The following is a 21570-nucleotide window of genomic DNA, read 5'->3' as shown; positions in this document are numbered from 1 at the left end:
GGGTGTGGACCAATCAACTTCAAGGACCATGTGAGACTAGGCTCTTAAGGAAAGCTGTCTCGGGTGTGGACCAATCAACTTCAAGGACCATGTGAGACTAGGCTCTAAGGAAAGCTGTCTCGGGTGTGGACCAATCAACTTCAAGGACCATGTGAGACTAGGCTCTAAGGAAAGCTGTCTCGGGTGTGGACCAATCAACTTCAAGGACCATGTGAGACTAGGCTCTAAGGAAAGCTGTCTCGGGTGTGGACCAATCAACTTCAAGGACCATGTGAGACTAGGCTCTAAGGAAAGCCGTCTCGGGTGTGGACCAATCAACTTCAAGGACCATGTGAGACTAGGCTCTAAGGAAAGCTGTCTCGGGTGTGGACCAATCAACTTCAAGGACCATGTGAGACTAGGCTCTAAGGAAAGCTGTCTCGGGTGTGGACCAATCAACTTCAAGGACCATGCGAGACTAGGCTCTAAGGAAAGCTGTCTCGGGTGTGGACCAATCAACTTCAAGGACCATGTGAGACTGGGCTCTAAGGAAAGCTGTCTCGGGTGTGGACCAATCAACTTCAAGGACCATGTGAGACTAGGCTCTAAGGAAAGCTGTCTCGGGTGTGGACCAATCAACTTCAAGGACCATGTGAGACTAGGCTCTAAGGAAAGCTGTCTCGGGTGTGGACCAATCAACTTCAAGGACCATGTGAGACTAGGCTCTAAGGAAAGCTGTCTCGGGTGTGGACCAATCAACTTCAAGGACCATGTGAGACTAGGCTCTAAGGAAAGCTGTCTCGGGTGTGGACCAATCAACTTCAAGGACCATGTGAGACTAGGCTCTAAGGAAAGCTGTCTCGGGTGTGGACCAATCAACTTCAAGGACCATGTGAGACTAGGCTCTAAGGAAAGCTGTCTCGGGTGTGGACCAATCAACTTCAAGGACCATGTGAGACTAGGCTCTAAGGAAAGCTGTCTCGGGTGTGGACCAATCAACTTCAAGGACCATGTGAGACTGGGCTCTAAGGAAAGCTGTCTCGGGTGTGGACCAATCAATTTCAAGGACCATGTGAGACTAGGCTCTAAGGAAAGCTGTCTCGGGTGTGGACCAATCAACTTCAAGGACCATGTGAGACTAGGCTCTAAGGAAAGCTGTCTCGAGTGTGGACCAATCAACTTCAAGGACAGTGCACATACATTATCAGAGTTGTGTTTTTTTTGTGTCATCTGGTCCAACACCATGTGAGACTAGGCTCTAAGGAAAGCTGTCTCGGGTGTGGACCAATCAACTTCAAGGACAGTGCACATACATTATCAGAGTTGTGTTTTTTTTGTGTCATCTGGTCCAACACCATGTGAGACTAGGCTCTAGGGAAAGCTGTCTCGGGTGTGGACCAATCAACTTCAAGGACAGTTCATACATTATCAAAGTTATGTTTTTTGTTTGCATTATGACTGCAGGTATTGTGGTTTATGCAAACATGACTCCTTGTAAAAAAGGTGTCAGTTTTGTTGCCAGATAGAAGGGTACAAAAACAATTATCTTAAACTACACTCATTGGTTTTTTCGAAACGTCGTGATTTATTTTAATTTATTTTGATTTTATTCTATTTCTACACAAGTGACTTTACCGAAAGAACCGGCGAGTTTAGTGATTCCTGGAGTCACGAAAGCTTCAATCCTAGATTAAAACTAAACTATTACTTTTCATTTTGTCACGTGTATTGGCAAACTCCCCGTTTAATTAGAACTTAAACTAAACTATTACTTGAGATTGTGTCACGTGTGAAGGCAAACCCCCCGTTTAATTAGAACTTAAACTAAACTATTACTTTTAATTTTGTCACGTGTGAAGGTCAACTCCCCGTTGAATTAGAACTCAAACTAAACTCTTACTTTTAATTTTGTCACGCGTGAAGGTCAACTCCCCGTTGAATTAGAACTTAAACTAAACTCTTACTTTTAATTTTGTCACGTGTGAAGGTCAACTCCCCGTTGAATTAGAACTCAAACTAAACTATTACTTTTAATTTTGTCACGTGTGAAGGTCAACTCCCCGTTGAATTAGAACTTAAACTAAACTCTTACTTTTAATTTTGTCACGCGTGAAGGTCAACTCCCCGTTTAATTAGAACTCAAACTAAACTTTTACTTTTAATTTTGTCACATGTGAAGGTCAACTCCCCGTTGAATTAGAACTCAAACTAAACTCTTACTTTTAATTTTGTCACGCGTGAAGGTCAACTCCCCGTTTAATTAGAACTCAAACTAAACTATTACTTTTAATTTTGTCACGCGTGAAGGTCAACTCCCCGTTTAATTAGAACTCAAACTAAACTCTTACTTTTAATTTTGTCACGTTTATTGGCAAACTCCCCGTTTAATTAGAACTCAAACTAAACTCTTACTTGAAATTTTGTCACGTGTGAAGGTCAACTCCGCGTTTAATTAGAACTCAAACTAAACTCTTACTTTTAATTTTGTCACGCGTGAAGGTCAACTCCCCGTTTAATTAGAACTCAAACTAAACTCTTACTTTTAATTTTGTCACGTTTATTGGCAAACTCCCCGTTTAATTAGAACTCAAACTAAACTCTTACTTGAAATTTTGTCACGCGTGAAGGTCAACTCCGCGTTTAATTAGAACTCAAACTAAACTCTTACTTGAGATTGTGTCACGCGTGAAGGCAAACTCCCCGTTTAATTAGAACTCAAACTAAACTGTTACTTGAAATTTTGTCACGCGTGAAGGTCAACTCCGCGTTTAATTAGAACTCAAACTAAACTCTTACTTGAAATTTTGTCACGCGTGAAGGTCAACTCCCCGTTTAATTAGAACTCAAACTAAACTCTTACTTGAAATTTTGTCACGCGTGAAGGTCAACTCCGCGTTTAATTAGAACTCAAACTAAACTCTTACTTGAAATTTTGTCACGCGTGAAGGTCAACTCCGCGTTTAATTAGAACTCAAACTAAACTGTTACTTGAGATTGTGTCACGCGTGAAGGTCAACTCCCCGTTTAATTAGAACTCAAACTAAACTATTACTTTTAATTTTGTCACGCGTGAAGGTCAACTCCCCGTTTAATTAGAACTCAAACTAAACTCTTACTTTTAATTTTGTCACGTTTATTGGCAAACTCCCCGTTTAATTAGAACTCAAACTAAACTCTTACTTGAAATTTTGTCACGCGTGAAGGTCAACTCCGCGTTTAATTAGAACTCAAACTAAACTCTTACTTGAAATTTTGTCACGCGTGAAGGTCAACTCCGCGTTTAATTAGAACTCAAACTAAACTGTTACTTGAGATTGTGTCACGCGTGAAGGTCAACTCCCCGTTTAATTAGAACTCAAACTAAACTATTACTTTTAATTTTGTCACGTGTGAAGGTCAACTCCCCGTTTAATTAGAACTCAAACTAAACTATTACTTGAAATTTTGTCACGTTTATTGGCAAACTCCCCGTTTAATTAGAACTCAAACTAAACTATTACTTTTAATTTTGTCACGTGTGAAGGTCAACTCCCCGTTGAATTAAAACGCAAACTAAACTGTTACTTGAAATTTTGTCACGCGTGAAGGTCAACTCCCCGTTTAATTAGAACTCAAACTAAACTGTTACTTGAAATTTTGTCACGCGTGAAGGTCAACTCCGCGTTTAATTAGAACTCAAACTAAACTGTTACTTGAAATTTTGTCACGCGTGAAGGTCAACCCCCCGTTTAATTAATACTCAAACTAAACTCTTGCTTTAAATTTAGTAAGGGGGGAAAGGCAAACTTCACCGTTTCATTAAAACTCAAACTAAACTAAACTCTTCTATCTGGCAACAAAACTGACACCTTTTTACAAGGAGTCATGTTTGCATAGACCACAATACCTGCAGTCATAATGCAAACAAAAAACACAACTCTGACAATGTATGCACTGTCCTTGAAGTTGATTGGTCCACACCCGAGACAGCTTTCCTTAGAGCCTAGTCTCACATGGGTTGGACCAGATGACTGCAGGTATTGCGGTCTATGCAAACATGACTCCTTGTAAAAAGGTGTCAGTTTTGTTGCCAGATAGAAGGGTACAAAACCAATTATCATATTTTACTGGCAAATGAGGTTCCCATGGTGTAAACTAAACTCGTTGGCTCTTTCGGGACAGTCACGTATTGTAGAAATAGAATAACATTGCAATAATTCACGACCTTCTTGGTGCTTTCGGTAAAGTCACGTAGAAGGGAAATAATAAAATAATAAATTAAAACATAATAAAATACAATTCTCACGACGTTGCGGCCACAACGCAAGCAGCCGTCCTCAGGTGAAACCAGGTCTGTCGAGGTGAAACGTCGTGAGAATAATTTTATTATGTTTTATTTTATTATTGTATCATTTCCCTTCTACGTGACTTCACCGACAGAACCAAGAAGATGAATCCCTGCAGTCACGAAAGCTTTAAGAATCTAAGAGTATTTAAATTTCGATTTAAAGCTTTCGTGACTGCAGGGATTCATCTTCTTGGTTCTTTCGGTAAAGTCACGTAGAAGGGAATAATAAAATAATAAAAATAAAACATAATAAAATACAATTCTCACGACGTTTCGGCCACAACGCAAGCAGCCGTCCTCAGGTGAAGAACAGGTCTGTCGGAAAGACAGCGTCTGAATGAACGAGTTCATGTCGGAAAGACAGCCTTGTTCTTCACCTGATGACGGCTGCTTGCGTTGTGGCCGAAACGTCGTGAGAATTGTATTGTATTATGTTTCATTTTTATTATTTTATTATTTCCCTTCTACGTGACTTCACCGAAAGAACCAAGAAGATGAACTAAACTCGTTGGTTCTTTCGGTAAACTCACCCCTACCTCACCCTCCTCACCCTCACCCTCCTCACCCTCACCCCCCTCTTCACCCTCCTCACCCTCACCCCCCTCCTCACCCTCCTCACCTCACCTCCGCCCCCCCCTCCCCTCCTCACCCTCCTCCCCCCCTCCTCCTCACCCTCCTCACCCCCTCCTCACTCTCCTCACCCCCTCCTCACTCTCCTCACCCTCTCCCCCCCTCACCCTCCTCACCCTCACCCCCCTCCTCACCCTCCTCACCTCACCCCCGCCCCCCCCTCCCCTCCTCACTCTCCTCCCCCCTCCTCACCCTCCTCCCCCCTCCTCACCCTCCTCACCCTCTCCCCCCCTCACCCTCCTCACCCTCCTCACCCTCACCCCCCTCCTCACCCTCCTCACCTCACCCCCGCCCCCCCCTCCCCTCCTCACTCTCCTCCCCCCTCCTCCTCACTCTCCTCACCCCCTCCTCACCCTCCTCACCCTCTCCCCCCCTCACCCTCCTCACCTCACACCCCTCCTCCCCCCTCCCCCCCTCACCCTCCTCACCCTCCTCCCCTCCTCCCCCTCTCCCCCCCTCACCCTCCTCACCCTCCTCACACCCTCACCCTCCTCACCTCACCTCCTCACCCTCTCACCCCCCTCCCCCCACCTCACCCCCCCCCCCTCCCCGCCCTCAGGCCCTGGTGGAGCTGGACCTCACTCACTGTGAGCAGCTCACGGCGCGATCGCTGCGCTCGCTGCGCCGATGCCGGCGCTCGCTCACCGCGCTCGCTCTGCTCGGCTGCCCCGGCGTCTTCTGCGAGCCTCGCGGCGGCGCCGGCGACTCGGCCACCACCGGTGACGCCGATTCCGCCGGTGCAGCCGGTCGCGTTGCCGGTGGTGCCGGAGTCGGGGACCGGGCGCCGTCGGCGCTGCCCGGCGAAGCGCCGGCGCTCACCGGGAGGCACGGCAACGACGGGGCGGCGCCGGGTGACGAGAGGAAGGGCGACGCGGTGCCGTGGATGGCGCTGGCGCAGGTGGGGGCGGTGGTGGTGGTGATGGTGGTGGTGGTGATGGTGGTGACGGTGGTGGTGGTGCATTTGGTGGTTGATTTGGTGATGGTGGTGGTGGTGACGGTGGATTTGGTGGTGGTGGTGATGATGGTGGTGGTGGATTTGGTGGTGGGGATGGTGGTGGTGGATTTGGTGGGGGCGGTGATGGTGGTGCATTTGGTGGTGGATTTGGTGATGGTGGTGGTGGTGACGGTGGTGGTGGTGGTGACGGTGGATTTGGTGGTGGTGGTGGTGGATTTGGTGGTGGGGATGGTGGTGGTGGATTTGGTGGGGGTGGTGGTGGTGGTGCATTTGGTGGTGGATTTGGTGGTGGTGGTGGTGGTGACGGTGGTGGTGGTGGTGGTGGTGACGGTGGATTTGGTGGTGGTGGTGATGATGGTGGTGGTGGTGGTGCATTTGGTGGGGGATTTGGTGATGGTGGTGGTGGTGGTGACGGTGGTGGTGACGGTGGTGGTGACGGTGGATTTGGTGGTGGTGGTGATGATGGTGGTGGTGGTGGATTTGGTGGTGGGGATGGTGGTGGTGGATTTGGTGGGGGCGTTGGTGGTGCCGGTGGTGGTGGTGGTGGTCATCACAGTCAGCCAACCCATGGCACCTGCTGGGTCTGTCCCATGACCTGCTGTCAGCCTCAAGGTGCACCTGGCCTGGCACAGGCGCCGTGGTGACGTCACCGTCACTTGGTGGCGAATGGCCGGCGGTGGTGGTGTTGGTCACCTGAACGCTCACCACGTCACCTGGACGCTCGCCACGTCACCTGAACGCTCGCCACGTCACCTGAACGCTCGCCACGTCACCTGAACGCTCGCCACGTCACCTGAACGCTCACCACGTCACCTGAACGCTCACCACGTCACCTGAACGCTCACCGCGTCACCTGCACGCTCTCCACGTCACCTGAACGCTCACCACGTCACCTGAACGCGCACCACGTCACCTGAACGCTCGCCACGTGACCTGAACGCTCACCACGTCACCTGCACGCTCACCACGTCACCTGAACGCTCACCACGTCACCTGAACGCTCGCCACGTCACCTGAACGCTCGCCGCGTCACCTGAACGCTCACCACGTCACCTGAACGCTCGCCACGTCACCTGAATGCTCACCACGTCACCTGAACGCTCGCCACGTCACCTGAACGCTCACCACGTCACCTGAACGCTCGCCACGTCACCTGAACGCTCGCCACGTCACCTGAACGCTCACCACGTCACCTGAACGCTCGCCACGTCACCTGAACGCTCGCCACGTCACCTGAACGCTCGCCACGTCACCTGAACGCTCACCACGTCACCTGAACGCTCGCCACGTCACCTGAACGCTCGCCACGTCACCTGAACGCTCACCACGTCACCTGCACGCTCACCACGTCACCTGAACGCTCGCCACGTCACCTGCACGCTCACCACGTCACCTGAACGCTCACCACGTCATCTGAATGCTCTCCACGTCACCTGAACGCTCACCGCGTCACCTGAACGCTCACCACGTCACCTGAACGCTCACCACGTCACCTGAACGCTCACCACGTCACCTGGACGCTCACCACGTCACCTGAACGCTCACCACGTCATCTGAATGCTCTCCACGTCACCTGAACGCTCACCGCGTCACCTGAACGCTCACCACGTCACCTGAACGCTCACCACGTCACCTGAACGCTCACCACGTCACCTGAACGCTCACCGCGTCACCTGAACGCTCACCACGTCACCTGAACGCTCTCCACGTCACCTGAACGCTCACCACGTCACCTGAACGCTCTCCACGTCACCTGAACGCTCACCACGTCACCTGAACGCTCACCGCGTCACCTGAACGCTCACCGCGTCACCTGAACGCTCACCACGTCACCTGAACGCTCACCACGTCACCTGAACGCTCACCACGTCACCTGAACGCTCACCGCGTCACCTGAACGCTCACCACGTCACCTGAACGCTCACCACGTCACCTGAACGCTCACCACGTCACCTGAACGCTCACCGCGTCACCTGAACGCTCACCACGTCATCTGAATGCTCTCCACGTCACCTGAACGCTCACCACGTCACCTGAACGCTCACCACGTCACCTGCACGCTCACCACGTCATCTGAATGCTCACCACGTCACCTGAACGCTCACCGCGTCACCTGAACGCTCACCACGTCATCTGAATGCTCTCCACGTCACCTGAACGCTCACCACGTCACCTGAACGCTCACCACGTCACCTGCACGCTCACCACGTCATCTGAATGCTCACCACGTCACCTGAACGCTCACCACGTCACCTGCACGCTCACCACGTCACCTGCACGCTCACCACGTCACCTGAACGCTCACCACGTCACCTGAACGGTCACCACGTCCCCTGAACGCTCACCGCGTCACCTGAACGCTCACCGCGTCACCTGAACGCTCGCCACGTCACCTGAACGCTCACCGCGTCACCTGAACGCTCGCCACGTCACCTGAACGCTCACCGCGTCACCTGAACGCTCACCACGTCACCTGAACGCTCACCACGTCACCTGAACGCTCACCGCGTCACCTGCATGCTCACCACGTCACCTGAACGCTCACCACGTCACCTGAACGCTCACCGCGTCACCTGAACGCTCACCGCGTCACCTGAACGCTCACCACGTCACCTGAACGCTCACCGCGTCACCTGAACGCTCACCGCGTCACCTGCATGCTCACCACGTCACCTGAACGCTCACCACGTCACCTGAACGCTCACCACGTCACCTGCACGCTCACCGCGTCACCTGAACGCTCACCGCGTCACCTGAACGCTCACCGCGTCACCTGAACGCTCACCGCGTCACCTGAACGCTCACCGCGTCACCTGCATGCTCACCACGTCACCTGAACGCTCACCACGTCACCTGAACGCTCACCGCGTCACCTGAACGCTCACCGCGTCACCTGAACGCTCGCCACGTCACCTGAATGCTCACCGCGTCACCTGGACGCTCACCGCGTCACCTGAACGCTCGCCACGTCACCTGAATGCTCACCACGTCACCTGAACGCTCACCGCGTCACCTGAACGCTCACCGCGTCACCTGAATGCTCACCGCGTCACCTGAACGCTCACCGCGTCACCTGAACGCTCACCGCGTCACCTGAACGCTCACCGCGTCACCTGAACGCTCACCGCGTCACCTGAATGCTCACCGCGTCACCTGAACGCTCACCGCGTCACCTGAACTGCTCACCGCGTCACCTGGACGCTCACCGCGTCACCTGAACGCTCACCGCGTCACCTGAACGCTCACCGCGTCACCTGAACGCTCACCGCGTCACCTGAATGCTCACCGCGTCACCTGGACGCTCACCGCGTCACCTGGACGCTCACCACGTCACCTGAACGCTCACCACGTCATCTGAATGCTCTCCACGTCACCTGAACGCTCACCACGTCACCTGAACGCTCACCACGTCAACCTGAGCGCTCGCCACGTCACCTGAACGCTCACCACGTCACCTGAACGCTCACCACGTCACCTGCACGCTCACCACGTCACCTGAACGCTCGCCGCGTCACCTGAACGCTCGCCGCGTCACCTGAACGCTCACCACGTCAACCTGAGCGCTCGCCACGTCACCTGAACGCTCACCACCGCCCCCTCCGCCCTCCAGGACGCGTCCCTGGCCTGCTTCGAGCGCCTCCGCTTCGTGTCTCTGGGCGCCCTGCCTCGCGGCGTGGACGTGTGCGGGGCGCTGGGCTCCCTGCCCGCCCTGGGCGCCCTGCACCTCAGCAGCACGGAGCTGCCCGAGGACCCGTCCTTCTTGCTCCGCTGGTCGGCGACGCTGCGCTCGCTGGGCCTGCACAACTGCGGCGCCACGCCGGCCTACCTGCGCGCCGTCTGCCTCCTCGGCGAGCTGCGGTGAGCGGCCGCACGCGGTGACGTCGCCACGGCGGCGGCGGCGGCGGCGATCGCCGCGGCGATCGCGAGCCTGGCGATTGCCTGGCTGCTGCTGCTGCTGCTGTAGATTTGGAGTTTGCGTGTTTCTCTCTCTCTCATCATCATCATCACGGTGGCTAGGAGATGTTGACTACCTCGGCTGGTACGCAGGAGGTCGTGGGTTCGATCCCGAGCCTGACGCCTGCTACTGTATAATTGGAGTTTGCGTGTCTCTCTCATCATCATCATCACGGTGGCTAGGAGATGTTGACTACCTCGGCTGGTCTACAGGAGGTCGTGGGTTTGGTCCCTGACGACGCCTGCTGTAGATTTGGAGTCTGTGTCTCTCTCTCATCATCATCATCACGGTGGCTAGGGGATGTTGACTACCTCGCCTGGTCTACAGGAGGTCGTGGGTTCGATCCCGACCCTGACGCCTGCTACTGTATAATTGGAGTTTGCGTCTCTCTCATCATCATCACGGTGGCTAGGAGATGTTGACTACCTCACCTGGTACGCAGGAGGTCGTGGGAGTCTCTGTGGGTCTCTGTGGGTCTCTGTGGGTCTCTGTGGGTCTCTGAATCTGCTGCCATGAATTCCCACGCCATGTTTCGTTTACTTCCTCGGCTCTGCTGCTGCTGCTCGTTACATCACGGAAACTTGCCCCAACAGTCTGTTGAAGGCTACACGGGGGACCTTTGTATTGTGTGTGCAGGGTGTGCGTGGGTGCCGCTGGCCACCCACCACCTCTCGCGTGCCCACGGTGCCGGCCTCCGTGGGTGCTGCTGCTTGCTACTAACAGCACTTGCCCCAACAGTCTGGGAGGCTACATGGGGGACATTTGGATTTGTCTTTACCACCCCTCACCCCACCCCGCACCCCACCCCCAACGCCCCCCCCACACCCACTTCTACCCCCACCTCCACCCCCACCCCAACCTCAACCCAACACCTCACCCCACCCTGACCCCACCCTGACCCCACCCTAACCCCACCTCCACCCCACCCCAATCCCACCCCACCCCCACCCCAACCCGCACCCCCCAACCTCACCCCCACTCCACCCCCACATCTCACCCCAACCCCACCCTAACCCCACCCTGACCCCACCCTGACCCCCACCCTGACCCCACCCCAATCCCACTCCCACCTCAACCCCCACTCCACCCCAACACCACCCCACTCAACCCCCACCCCCGCCCCACCCCACCCACCCCTAGCCACCCCCCCCCCAACCCCCACCCACCCCACCCCCCACCCCACCCACCCCACTCCCAACCCCACCCCACCCCCACCCTAACCCCCCCCACCCCACTGACCCCTACCCCCACCCAACCCCACCCCACCCCACCCCAACCGCCACCTTCACCCCACCCCACCCACCCCCGCCCCACCCCAACCCCACCCCCACCCCACCTCAACCCCCACCCCACCCTAACTCTACCCTAACCCCACCCCAATCCCACCCCCACCTCAACCCCCACCCCAACCAACCCCCACTCCACCCCACCCCACCCACCCCCCAGGCACCTGGACATCTCGCGTGACAAGGCGGTGGGGCAGCAGTGCGTGCCGCTGACGCGCGGGGCGCTGTGCGGCCTGCTCCAAGGCCTGCCTCACCTGGAGGCGCTCGACCTCTCCGGCAACTCGTTCGCCGAGGGCTGCACCGTCGGCCCCGACGAGGAGGCGCCCTGCGCCGGCAGGCACGTCGGCACGGCAACGGCGGCGGCGGCGGTGGCGGTACCCGCCGTCGTCACGGTTATCGTCGTCGTGGTCGTCGCGGTTGTCGTGGTCGTCGTGGTCGTCGTCGTGGTTATCGTCGTCATCATCGTCATGGTGATCGTCGTCACGGTCATCGTCGTCATGGTCATCGTCATCGCGGTTGTCGTGGTCGTCATGGTTGTCGTCATCATGGTTATCGTCATGGTGATCGTCGTCATGGTGATCGTCGTCATGGTGATCGTCAGCGTGGTTGTCGTCATCGTCACGGTCACCGCCATCATCATGGTCATCATCATCAACATCGTCATCGTCGTCATGGTGATTGTCGTCATGGTGATTGTCGTCATGGTGATGGTGGTCATCGTCACCATCATTACCACCACCACCACCACCATCAGCAGCAGCTGCGATCGACGTCATCGCCCGTCATCGTCACTGCCATCGTCACCGGCTCCCCTAGGTCGACTCGGCCTTAAACTCGGCGCGCAAACATCGCCTCTGCTGACACAAAGGCGGCCGGGGCGGACGCACTTGCCCCGAGGCTACGCGGGGCACCTTTGCCATTACTCTTTGGTTCTTTCGGTAAAGTCACGTGACATCTGTCTCTGCTTAAATGTGTCTGCCTAGATGTCTCTGGCTCTGCGTTTGATCTCTCTCGCTCTCAAATGTAGCATTCTCAGGAGGAACGTAATCAACCAGGTAGGGCGTTGACTGTTATGTTATCCGACTCTCTGTTGTAGTAGTGTATAGTGTAGTGTAGTAGTGTATAGTGTAGTGTAGTAGTGTGTAGTGTATAGTGTAGTGTATAGTGTAGTGGTGTAGTGTGTAGTGTAGTGTGTAGTGTAGTGTATAGTGTAGTGTTGTAGTGTGTAGTGTAGTAGTGTATAGTGTAGTGTAGTAGTGTATAGTGTAGTGTGTAGTAGTGTATAGTGTAGTGTGTAGTGTATAGTGTAGTGTAGTAGTGTATAGTGTAGTGTAGTGTGTTGTAGTGTATAGTGTAGTGTGTAGTGTATAGTGTAGTGTAGTAGTGTATAGTGTAGTGTATAGTGTAGTGTAGTAGTGTATAGGTAGGGTGTTGACTGTTATGTTATCAGACTCTATGTTGTAGTAGTGTATAGTGTAGTGTAGTAGTGTATAGTGTAGTGTAGTGTGTAGTGTAGTAGTGTGTAGTGTATAGTGTAGTGTAGTAGTGTATAGGTAGGGTGTTGACTGTTATGTTATCAGACTCTATGTTGTTGTAGTGTAGTAGTGTATAGTGTAGTGTAGTGTGTAGTGTAGTAGTGTGTAGTGTATAGTGTAGTGTGTAGTAGTGTATAGGTAGGGTGTTGACTGTTATGTTCTCCGACTCTCTGTTGTATCACATTACATCTCCAAGCATACCAGATTCGTGTTTCTATTTCATTTGTACCTGATGACGATTGTCCGTGCTGCAATCGAAACGTCGTGTGCTCGTGTTTAATTGTTACTTTCTCTTGAGACGTCACTTTACCGAAAGAACCAAAGAGTCGTTCCTGCAGTCACGAAAGCTCCAAATTGACCTTTGTCATTGTGCGCGTGTCCCTCCCCCCCCCCCGCCCCCCCCCGCCCCCCCCCACCCCCCCCCCGCCCCCCCCCCTCCCCCCCCCGCCCCCCCCCGCCCCCCACCCCCCCCCCCCCCTCCCCCCGCCCCCCCCCCCGCTTGGCGGTGCAGCACGGATCCATCGGACAGCAGCATCGTTGCGTTCCGTTGCCGTGCCCAGCCGCTCCAGTTCCTGGGCTTGTTCGGCACGACGCTGGGCACCGCCAGGAACATACCGGCACACGTGGTGCGTACGCGCGTACGTGTGTGTGTGTGTGTGTACGTGTGTACGTGCGTGTGTGTACGTGTGTGTGTGTGTGTGTACGTGCGTGTGTGTGTGTGTACGTGTGTGTGTGCGTGTGTGTGTACGTGTACGGGTGTGTGTGTGTGCGTACGCGCGTACGTGTGTGTGTCTGCGTGTGCGTGTGTGTCTGTCTGTGCGTGTGTGTGTGTACGTGCGTGTGTGTGTGTGTACGTGCGTGTGTGTGTGTACGTGTGTGTGTGTGTGTACGTGTACGGGTGTGTGTGTGTGTGTGTACGTGTGTACGTGTGTGTGTCTGCGTGTGCGTGTGTGTCTGTCTGTGTGTGTGTGTGTGTACGTGTGTGTGTATGTACGTGTGTGTGTGTGTGTACGTGTCTGTGTGTGTACGTGTGTGTGTGTGTGTGTGTACGTGTGTGTGTGTGTGCGTGTGTGTGTACGTGTATGGGTGTGTACGTGTGTGTGTGTACGTGTGTGTACATGTGTGTACGTGTGTGTGTGTACGTGTGTGTGTGTGTACGTGTGTGTGTGTGTGTACGTGTCTGTGTGTGTACGTGTGTGTGTGTACGTGTGTGTACATGTGTGTACGTGTGTGTGTGTACGTGTGTGTGTGTACGTGTGTGTACATGTGTGTACGTGTGTGTGTGTACGTGTGTGTGTGTGTACGTGTGTCTGTGTGTGTGTGTGAGTACCTGCGTGTGTGTGTGTACGTGTGTGTGTGTCTGCGTGCGTGTGTGAGTACGTGTGTGTCTGTGTGTACGTGTGTGTGTGTCTGCGTGCGTGTGTGAGTACGTGTGTGTATCTGTGTGTACATGTGTGTGTGTCTGCGTGCGTGTGTGAGTACGTGTGTGTCTGTGTGTACGTGTGTGTGTGTTTGCGTGCGTGTGTGAGTACGTGTGTCTGTGTGTACGTGTGTGTGTGTCTGTGTGTGTGTGTGAGTACGTGTGTGTCTGTGTGTACGTGTGTGTGTGTCTGCGTGTGTGTGTGAGTACGTGTGTGTCTGTGTGTACGTGTGTGTGTGTCTGCGTGTGTGTGTGAGTACGTGTGTGTCTGTGTGTACGTGTGTGTGTGTGAGTGCGTGTGTGTCTGTGTGTACGTGTGTGTGTGTGTGTGTACGTGTGTGTCTGTGTGTACGTGTGTGTGTGTACGTGTGTGTGTGTGTGTGTATGTGTGTGTCTGCGTGTACGTGTGTGTGTGTACGTGTGTGTGTGTCTGCGTGTACGTGTGTGTGTGTACGTGTGTGTATGCGTGTACGTGTGTGTGCACGTGTGTGTCTGTGTGTACGTGTGTGTGTGTGTGTGTGTCTGTGTGTACGTGTGTGTGCATGTGTGTGTCTGTGTGTACGTGTGTGTGTATGTGTGTGTCTGCGTGTATGTGTGTGTCTGCGTGTACGTGTGTGTGTATGTGTGTGTCTGTGTGTACGTGTGTGTGTGTGTGTGTGTCTGTGTGTACGTGTGTGTGCACGTGTGTGTCTGTGTGTACGTGTGTGTGTGTGTGTGTGTCTGTGTGTACGTGTGTGTGCATGTGTGTGTCTGCGTGTACGTGTGTGTGTATGTGTGTGTCTGCGTGTATGTGTGTGTCTGCGTGTACGTGTGTGTGTGTGTGTGTGGTATGTGTGTGTCTGTGTGTACGTGCGTGTGTATGTGTGTGTCTGCGTGTATGTGTGTGTCTGCGTGTACGTGTGTGTGTATGTGTGTGTGTATGTGTGTGTCTGTGTGTACGTGCGTGTGTATGTGTGTGTCTGTGTGTACGTGCGTGTGTATGTGTGTGGTCTGCGTGTACGTGTGTGTGTATGTGTGTGTCTGTGTGTACGTGCGTGTGTCTGTGTGTGTCTGCGTGTACGTGTGTGTGTATGTGTGTGTCTGTGTGTACGTGCGTGTGTCTGTGTGTACGTGCGTGTACGTGTGTGTGTATGTGTGTGTCTGTGTGTACGTGCGTGTGTATGTGTGTGTCTGCGTGTACGTGTGTGTGAATGTGTGTGTCTGCGTGTACGTGTGTGTGAATGTGTGTGTCTGTGTGTACGTGTGTGTGTATGTGTGTGTCTGTGTGTACGTGTGTGTGAATGTGTGTGTCTGTGTGTACGTGTGTGTGCATGTGTGTGTCTGCGTGTACGTGTGTGCATGTGTGTGTCTGCGTGTACGTGTGTGTGCATGTGTGTGTCTGTGTGTACGTGTGTGTGAATGTGTGTGTCTGCGTGTACGTGTGTGTGTATGTGTGTGTATGTGTGTACGTGTGTGTGTACGTGTGTGTCTGCGTGTACGTGTGTGTGCATGTGTGTGTCTGTGTGTACGTGTGTGTGAATGTGTGTACGTGTGTGTGAATGTGTGTGTCTGTGTGTACGTGTGTGTGCATGTGTGTGTCTGCGTGTACGTGTGTGTGAATGTGTGTGTCTGTGTGTACGTGTGTGTGAATGTGTGTACGTGTGTGTGCATGTGTGTGTCTGTGTGTACGTGTGTGTGAATGTGTGTACGTGTGTGTGCATGTGTGTGTCTGCGTGTACGTGTGTGTGAATGTGTGTGTCTGTGTGTACGTGTGTGTGCATGTGTGTGTCTGTGTGTACGTGTGTGTGTATGTGTGTACGTGTGTGTGAATGTGTGTGTCTGTGTGTACGTGTGTGTGCATGTGTGTGTCTGCGTGTACGTGTGTGTGAATGTGTGTGTCTGTGTGTACGTGTGTGTGCATGTGTGTGTCTGCGTGTACGTGTGTGTGTACGTGTGTGTGCATGTGTGTGTCTGTGTGTATGTGTGTGCATGTGTGTGTCTGCGTGTACGTGTGTGTGAATGTGTGTGTCTGTGTGTACGTGTGTGTGTATGTGTGTGTCTGCGTGTACGTGTGTGTGTACGTGTGTGTGTATGTGTGTGTATGTGTGTATGTGTGTGTATGTGTGTACGTGTGTGCATGTGTGTGTCTGCGTGTACGTGTGTGTGTATGTGTGTGTCTGTGTGTACGTGTGTGTGTATGTGTGTGTGCATGTGTGTGTCTGTGTACGTGTGTGTGTATGTGTGTGTATGTGTGTACGTGTGTGCATGTGTGTGTCTGTGTGTACGTGTGTGTACATGCGTGTGCATGTGTGTGTCTGCGTGTACGTGTGTGTGTCTGCGTGTGTGTGTGTACGTGTGTGTGTACGTGTGTGTGTACGTGTGTGTGTCTGCGTGTACGTGTGTGTGTACGTGTGTGTGTACGTGTGTGTGTATGTGTCTGCGTGTATGTGTGTGTCTGCGTGTACGTGTGTGTGTATGCGTGTACGTGTGTGTGTACGTGTGTGTGTGTACGTGTGTGTGTACGTGTGTGTGTACGTGTGTGTGTGTACGTGTGTGTGTACGTGTGTGTGTACGTGTGTGTGTCTGCGTGTACGTGTGTGTGTGTGTGTGTGTCTGCGTGTACGTGTGTGTGTATGTGTGTGTATGTGTGTGTATGTGTGTACGTGTGTGTGTGTGTGTGTGTCTGCGTGTACGTGTGTGTGTATGTGTGTACGTGTGTATGTGTGTACGTGTGTGTGTATGTGTGTGTCTGCGTGTACGTGTGTGTGTGTGTGTGTGTCTGCGTGTACGTGTGTGTGTGCGTGTGTGTGTATGTGTGTGCATGTGTGTGTGTATGTGTGTGTGTGCGTGTGTATGTGTGTACACGTGCCGCCGTGCAGGTGACGGGCGAGGAGAGTGAGGCCCACGTGCTCAACGCCATTGAGGCCTACACCGACCTGAGGCCTGAGGTGGCCTCCACCGCCATCAACTGCCTCTTCGTGCTGGCACGCGTATCACGCTGCCAGCAGCCCCTACGCGCACTGCAGGTGTCGCTCACCTCACTCGCTCGCTCACATCACTCACTCTCACTCCGCTCGCTCACTCACTTCGCCTCGCTCGCTCACCTCGCTCGCTCATTCACTCACTCGCTCACTCCGCTCGCTCACCTCGCTCGCTCGCCTCGCTCGCTCGCTCACTCGGTCACTCACTCACTCACTCGCTCACCCGGCTCATTCACTCACTCGCTCGCTTCGCTCACTCACTCGTGCTGGCACGCATATCGCGCTGCCAGCAGCCACTACGCGCACTGCAGGTGTCGCTCACCTCACTCACTCACTCGCTCGCTCACTCACTCACCTCACTCCGCTCGCTCACTCACTCATTCACTCGCTCGTTCGCTCACCTCGCTCGCTCGCTCACTCGCTCGCTCGCTCACTCACTCATTCACTCGCTCGCTCACTCACTCACTCACTCGCCCACTTCGCTCACCTTCTCGCTCGCTCAACTCACTCGCTCACTCGCTCGCTCACTCACTCACTCGCTCGCTCACTCGGTCACTCACTCACTCACTCGCTCACCCCGCTCACTCACTCGCTCGCTCACTCACTTCACTCACTCCGCTCGCTCACTCGGTCACTCACTCACTCCGCTCGCTCACTCGGTCACTCACTCACTCACTCGCTCACCCGCTCACTCACTCACTCACTCCGCTCGCTCACTCGGTCACTCACACTCACTCCGCTCGCTCACTCGGTCACTCACTCATTCACTCGCTCACTCGCTCACTCACTCACTCGCTCGCTCACTCCGGTCACTCACTCACTCACTCGCTCACCCGCTCACTCACTCACTCACTCGTGCTGGCACGCATATCACGCTGCCAGCAGCCCCTACGCGCACCTGCAGGTGTCGCTCACTCACTCGCTCGCTCACTCATTCACTCACTCACTCGCTCACCTCATTCATTCGCTCGCTCACCTCGCTCACGTCGCTCGCTCGCTCACTCACTCACTCACTCCGCTCGCTCACTCACTCGCTCGCTCACTCACTCACTCGCTCACTCACTCACTCACTCACTCATTCGCTCGCTCACTCGCTCCTCACTCGCTCGCTCGCTCACTCACTCACTCACTCCGCTCGCTCACTCACTCATTCACTCGCTCGCTCACTCACTCATTCACTCGCTCGCTCGCTCACTCACTCACTCATTCACTCGCTCACTCACTCATTCACTCGCTCGCTCTCCACTCACTCACTCACTCCGCTCGCTCACTCACTCATTCACTCGCTCGCTCGCTCACTCACTCACTCATTCACTCGCTCACTCACTCGCTCACTCGCTCGCTCGCCTCACTCACTCGTGCTGGCACGCATATCGCGCTGCCAGCAGCCCCTACGCGCACTGCAGGTGTCGCTCACTCACTCGCTCGCTCGCTCACTTCACTCGCTCACCTCACTCATTCGCTCGCTTACTCACTCATTCACTCGCTCACTTGCTCGCTCACTCGCTCACTCCTCGCTCACTCACTCACTCATTCACTCGCTCACTCGCTCACTCACTCACTCGCCTCGCTCACTCACTCATTCACTCGCTCACTCACTCGCTCATTCACTCGCTCACCTCGCTCATTCACTCGCTCACTTGCTCGCTCACCTCGCTCACATCGCTCACTCACTCACTCATTCACTCGCTCACTCGCTCACTCATTCACTCGCTCACTCGCTCACTCACTCATTCGCTCGCTTACTCACTCATTCACTCGCTCACCTCGCTCACTCGCTCACTCACTCGCTCACTCATTCACTCGCTCACTCGCTCACTCGCTCGCTCACTCACTTGTGCTGGCACGCATATCGCGCTGCCAGCAGCCCCTACGCGCACTGCAGGTGGCGCCCGCTCACTCGCTCGCTCACTCACTCACTCACCTCACTCGCCCCCCTCGCTCGCTCACTCGCTCGCTCGCTCACCCGTCCGCTCACCAATTCGCTCGCTCGTCCGCCCGCCCACTCGCTCGGCCGCCCCGCCCGCCCATTCACTCGCTCGCTCGCCCACTCACTCGCTCGCTCGCCCACTCACTCGCTCGCCCCGCTCACTCACTCGGCCGTCCGCTCACTCACTCGGTCACTCGCTCGCTCGCCCGCTCGCTCCCTCAGCCACTCGCCCTCCATCCTCCCACTCTCCCACTCACCCTCCCACCCACCCTCCCACCCTCCCACCCTCCCACTCACCCTCCCACCCACCCTCCCACTCACCCTCCCACTCACCCTCACACACCCACCGTCCCACTCACCCTCCCACTCACCCTCACCCACTCACCCTCCCACCCACCCTCCCACCCTCCCACCCTCCCCCCCCACCCTCCCCCCCCACCCTCCCACCCTCCCACCCTCCCCCCCCACCCTCCCACCCTCCCACCCTCCCCCCCCACCCTCCCACCCACCCTCCCACCCTCCCACTCACCCTCCCACCCACCCTCCCACTCACCCTCCCACTCACCCTCACACCCACCGTCCCACTCACCCTCCCACTCACCCTCCCACTCACCCACTCACCCTCCCACCCACCCTCCCACCCTCCCACCCTCCCCCCCCACCCTCCCACCCTCCCACCCTCCCCCCCCCACCCTCCCACCCTCCCCCCCCCTGCCCCCCACCCTCCCCCCCCTGCCCCCCACCCTCCCCCCCCACCCACCCACCCTCCCCCCCCCTGCCCCCCACCCTCCCCCCCCTGCCCCCCACCCTCCCCCCAAACCCACCCACCCTCCCCCCCTGCCCCCCACCCTCCCCCCCCCTGCCCCCCACTCACCCCCCCACCCACCCACCCCCCCACCCCCCCCACCCTCCCACCCTCCCACCCTCCCCCCCCACCCTCCCACCCTCCCCCCCCCACCCTCCCACCCTCCCCCCCCCTGCCCCCCACCCTCCCCCCCCCTGCCCCCCACCCTCCCCCCTCCTGCCCCCCACCCTCCCCCCAAACCCACCCACCCTCTTCCCCCTGCCCCCCACCCTCCCCCCCCCTGCCCCCCACTCACCCCCCCACCCACCCACCCCCCCCACCCCCCCACCCACCCACCCTCCCACCCCCCCCACCCTGCCCCACCCTAGTTGGTGGTGAGCGCGCTCCGTCGCCACCGCTACAACCGCCACGTGCAGGTGACGGGTAGTGCGGCCCTCTTCTACCTGACGGGCAGCGAGTATCGCGCTGAGCACCCGGAGACCCTCCGGCGACAAGTCCTGTCGGTGGTCCTCAACGGCATGGAGGCCTACCAGGAGGTCACGGTGAGTTTGTGGTGTGTGTGGTGTGTGTGGTGTGTGTGGTGTGTGGTGTGTGTGTGTGGTGTGTGGTGTGTGTGGTGTGTGTGGTGTGTGTGTGGTGTGTGTGGTGTGTGTGTGGTGTGTGTGGTGTGTGTGGTGTGTGGTGTGTGTGGTGTGTGTGTGTGGTGTGTGTGGTGTGTGTGGTGTGTGGTGTGTGTGTGGTGTGTGTGGTGTGTGTGGTGTGTGTGGTGTGTGGTGTGTGTGTGGTGTGTGGTGTGTGTGTGTGGTGTGTGTGTGTGTGTGTGGTGTGGTGTGTGTGGTGTGTGGTGTGTGTGGTGTGTGTGTGTGGTGTGTGTGGTGTGTGTGGTGTGTGGTGTGTGGTGTGTGTGTGGTGTGTGTGGTGTGTGTGGTGTGTGTGTGTGGTGTGTGTGGTGTGTGTGGTGTGTGGTGTGTGTGGTGTGTGTGTGTGGTGTGTGTGGTGTGTGTGGTGTGTGGTGTGTGGTGTGTGTGTGGTGTGTGTGGTGTGTGTGTGTGGTGTGTGGTGTGTGTGGTGTGTGTGTGGTGTGTGTGGTGTGTGTGGTGTGTGTGTGTGGTGTGTGTGGTGTGTGTGTGGTGTGTGTGGTGTGTGTGGTGTGTGGTGTGTGTGTGGTGTGTGTGGTGTGTGTGTGGTGTGTGTGGTGTGTGTGTGGTGTGTGTGGTGTGTGTGGTGTGTGTGGTGTGGTGTGTGTGGTGTGTGTGTGTGGTGTGTGTGTGTGGTGTGTGTGTGTGGTGTGTGTGGTGTGTGTGTGGTGTGTGGTGTGTGTGGTGTGGTGTGGTGTGTGTGGTGTGTGTGTGTGTGGTGTGTGTGTGTGTGTGTGGTGTGTGTGTGTGTGGTGTGTGTGGTGTGTGTGTGGTGTGTGTGGTGTGTGGTGTGTGTGTGGTGGGTGTGGTGTGTGTGGTGTGTGTGGTGTGTGGTGTGTGTGGTGTGTGTGTGTGTGTGGTGTGTGTGTGTGTGTGTGGTGTGTGTGTGTGGTGTGTGTGTGGTGTGTGTGGTGTGTGTGGTGTGTGTGGTGTGGTGTGTGTGTGTGTGTGTGGTGAGTGTGGTGTGTGTGGTGTGTGGTGTGTGGTGTGTGGTGTGTGTGGGGTGTGTGTGGTGTGTGTGTGAGTGTAGTGTAGTGTGTGTGGTGTGGTGTGTGTGTGGTGTGTGGTGTGTGTGGTGTGGTGTGTGTGGTGTGTGTGGTGTGTATGGTGTGTGTGGTGTGTGTGGTGTGTGTGGGTGTGTGTGGTGTGT

At 55.5% G+C, this 21570-nt stretch overlaps 1 protein-coding gene across 1 annotated transcript in view; it reads left to right on the top strand.

The window, feature by feature from the left end:
- LOC144739437 (uncharacterized) overlaps positions 1 to 21362 on the top strand; it is a gene marked incomplete at its 3' end in the record, with an annotated part of 26213 nt that extends 4851 nt beyond the window's left edge. The window contains 6 exon segments of the mRNA XM_078622392.1: positions 5496 to 5834; positions 9502 to 9749; positions 11293 to 11469; positions 13179 to 13293; positions 16946 to 17092; positions 20151 to 21362. Coding sequence (XP_078478518.1) covers positions 5496 to 5834; positions 9502 to 9749; positions 11293 to 11469; positions 13179 to 13293; positions 16946 to 17092; positions 20151 to 21362 — 2238 coding nt within the window.
- Between the last annotated feature and the right edge of the window lie 208 nt (positions 21363 to 21570).

Source organism: Lampetra planeri, unplaced genomic scaffold (assembly GCF_965212315.1).
Source record: "Lampetra planeri unplaced genomic scaffold, kcLamPlan1.2.h2 scaffold_1493, whole genome shotgun sequence".
Taxonomy (NCBI): domain Eukaryota; kingdom Metazoa; phylum Chordata; class Hyperoartia; order Petromyzontiformes; family Petromyzontidae; genus Lampetra; species Lampetra planeri.
The sequence above is the reverse complement of the archived record's forward strand: the minus strand, read 5'-3'. Positions and strand labels throughout refer to the sequence as shown.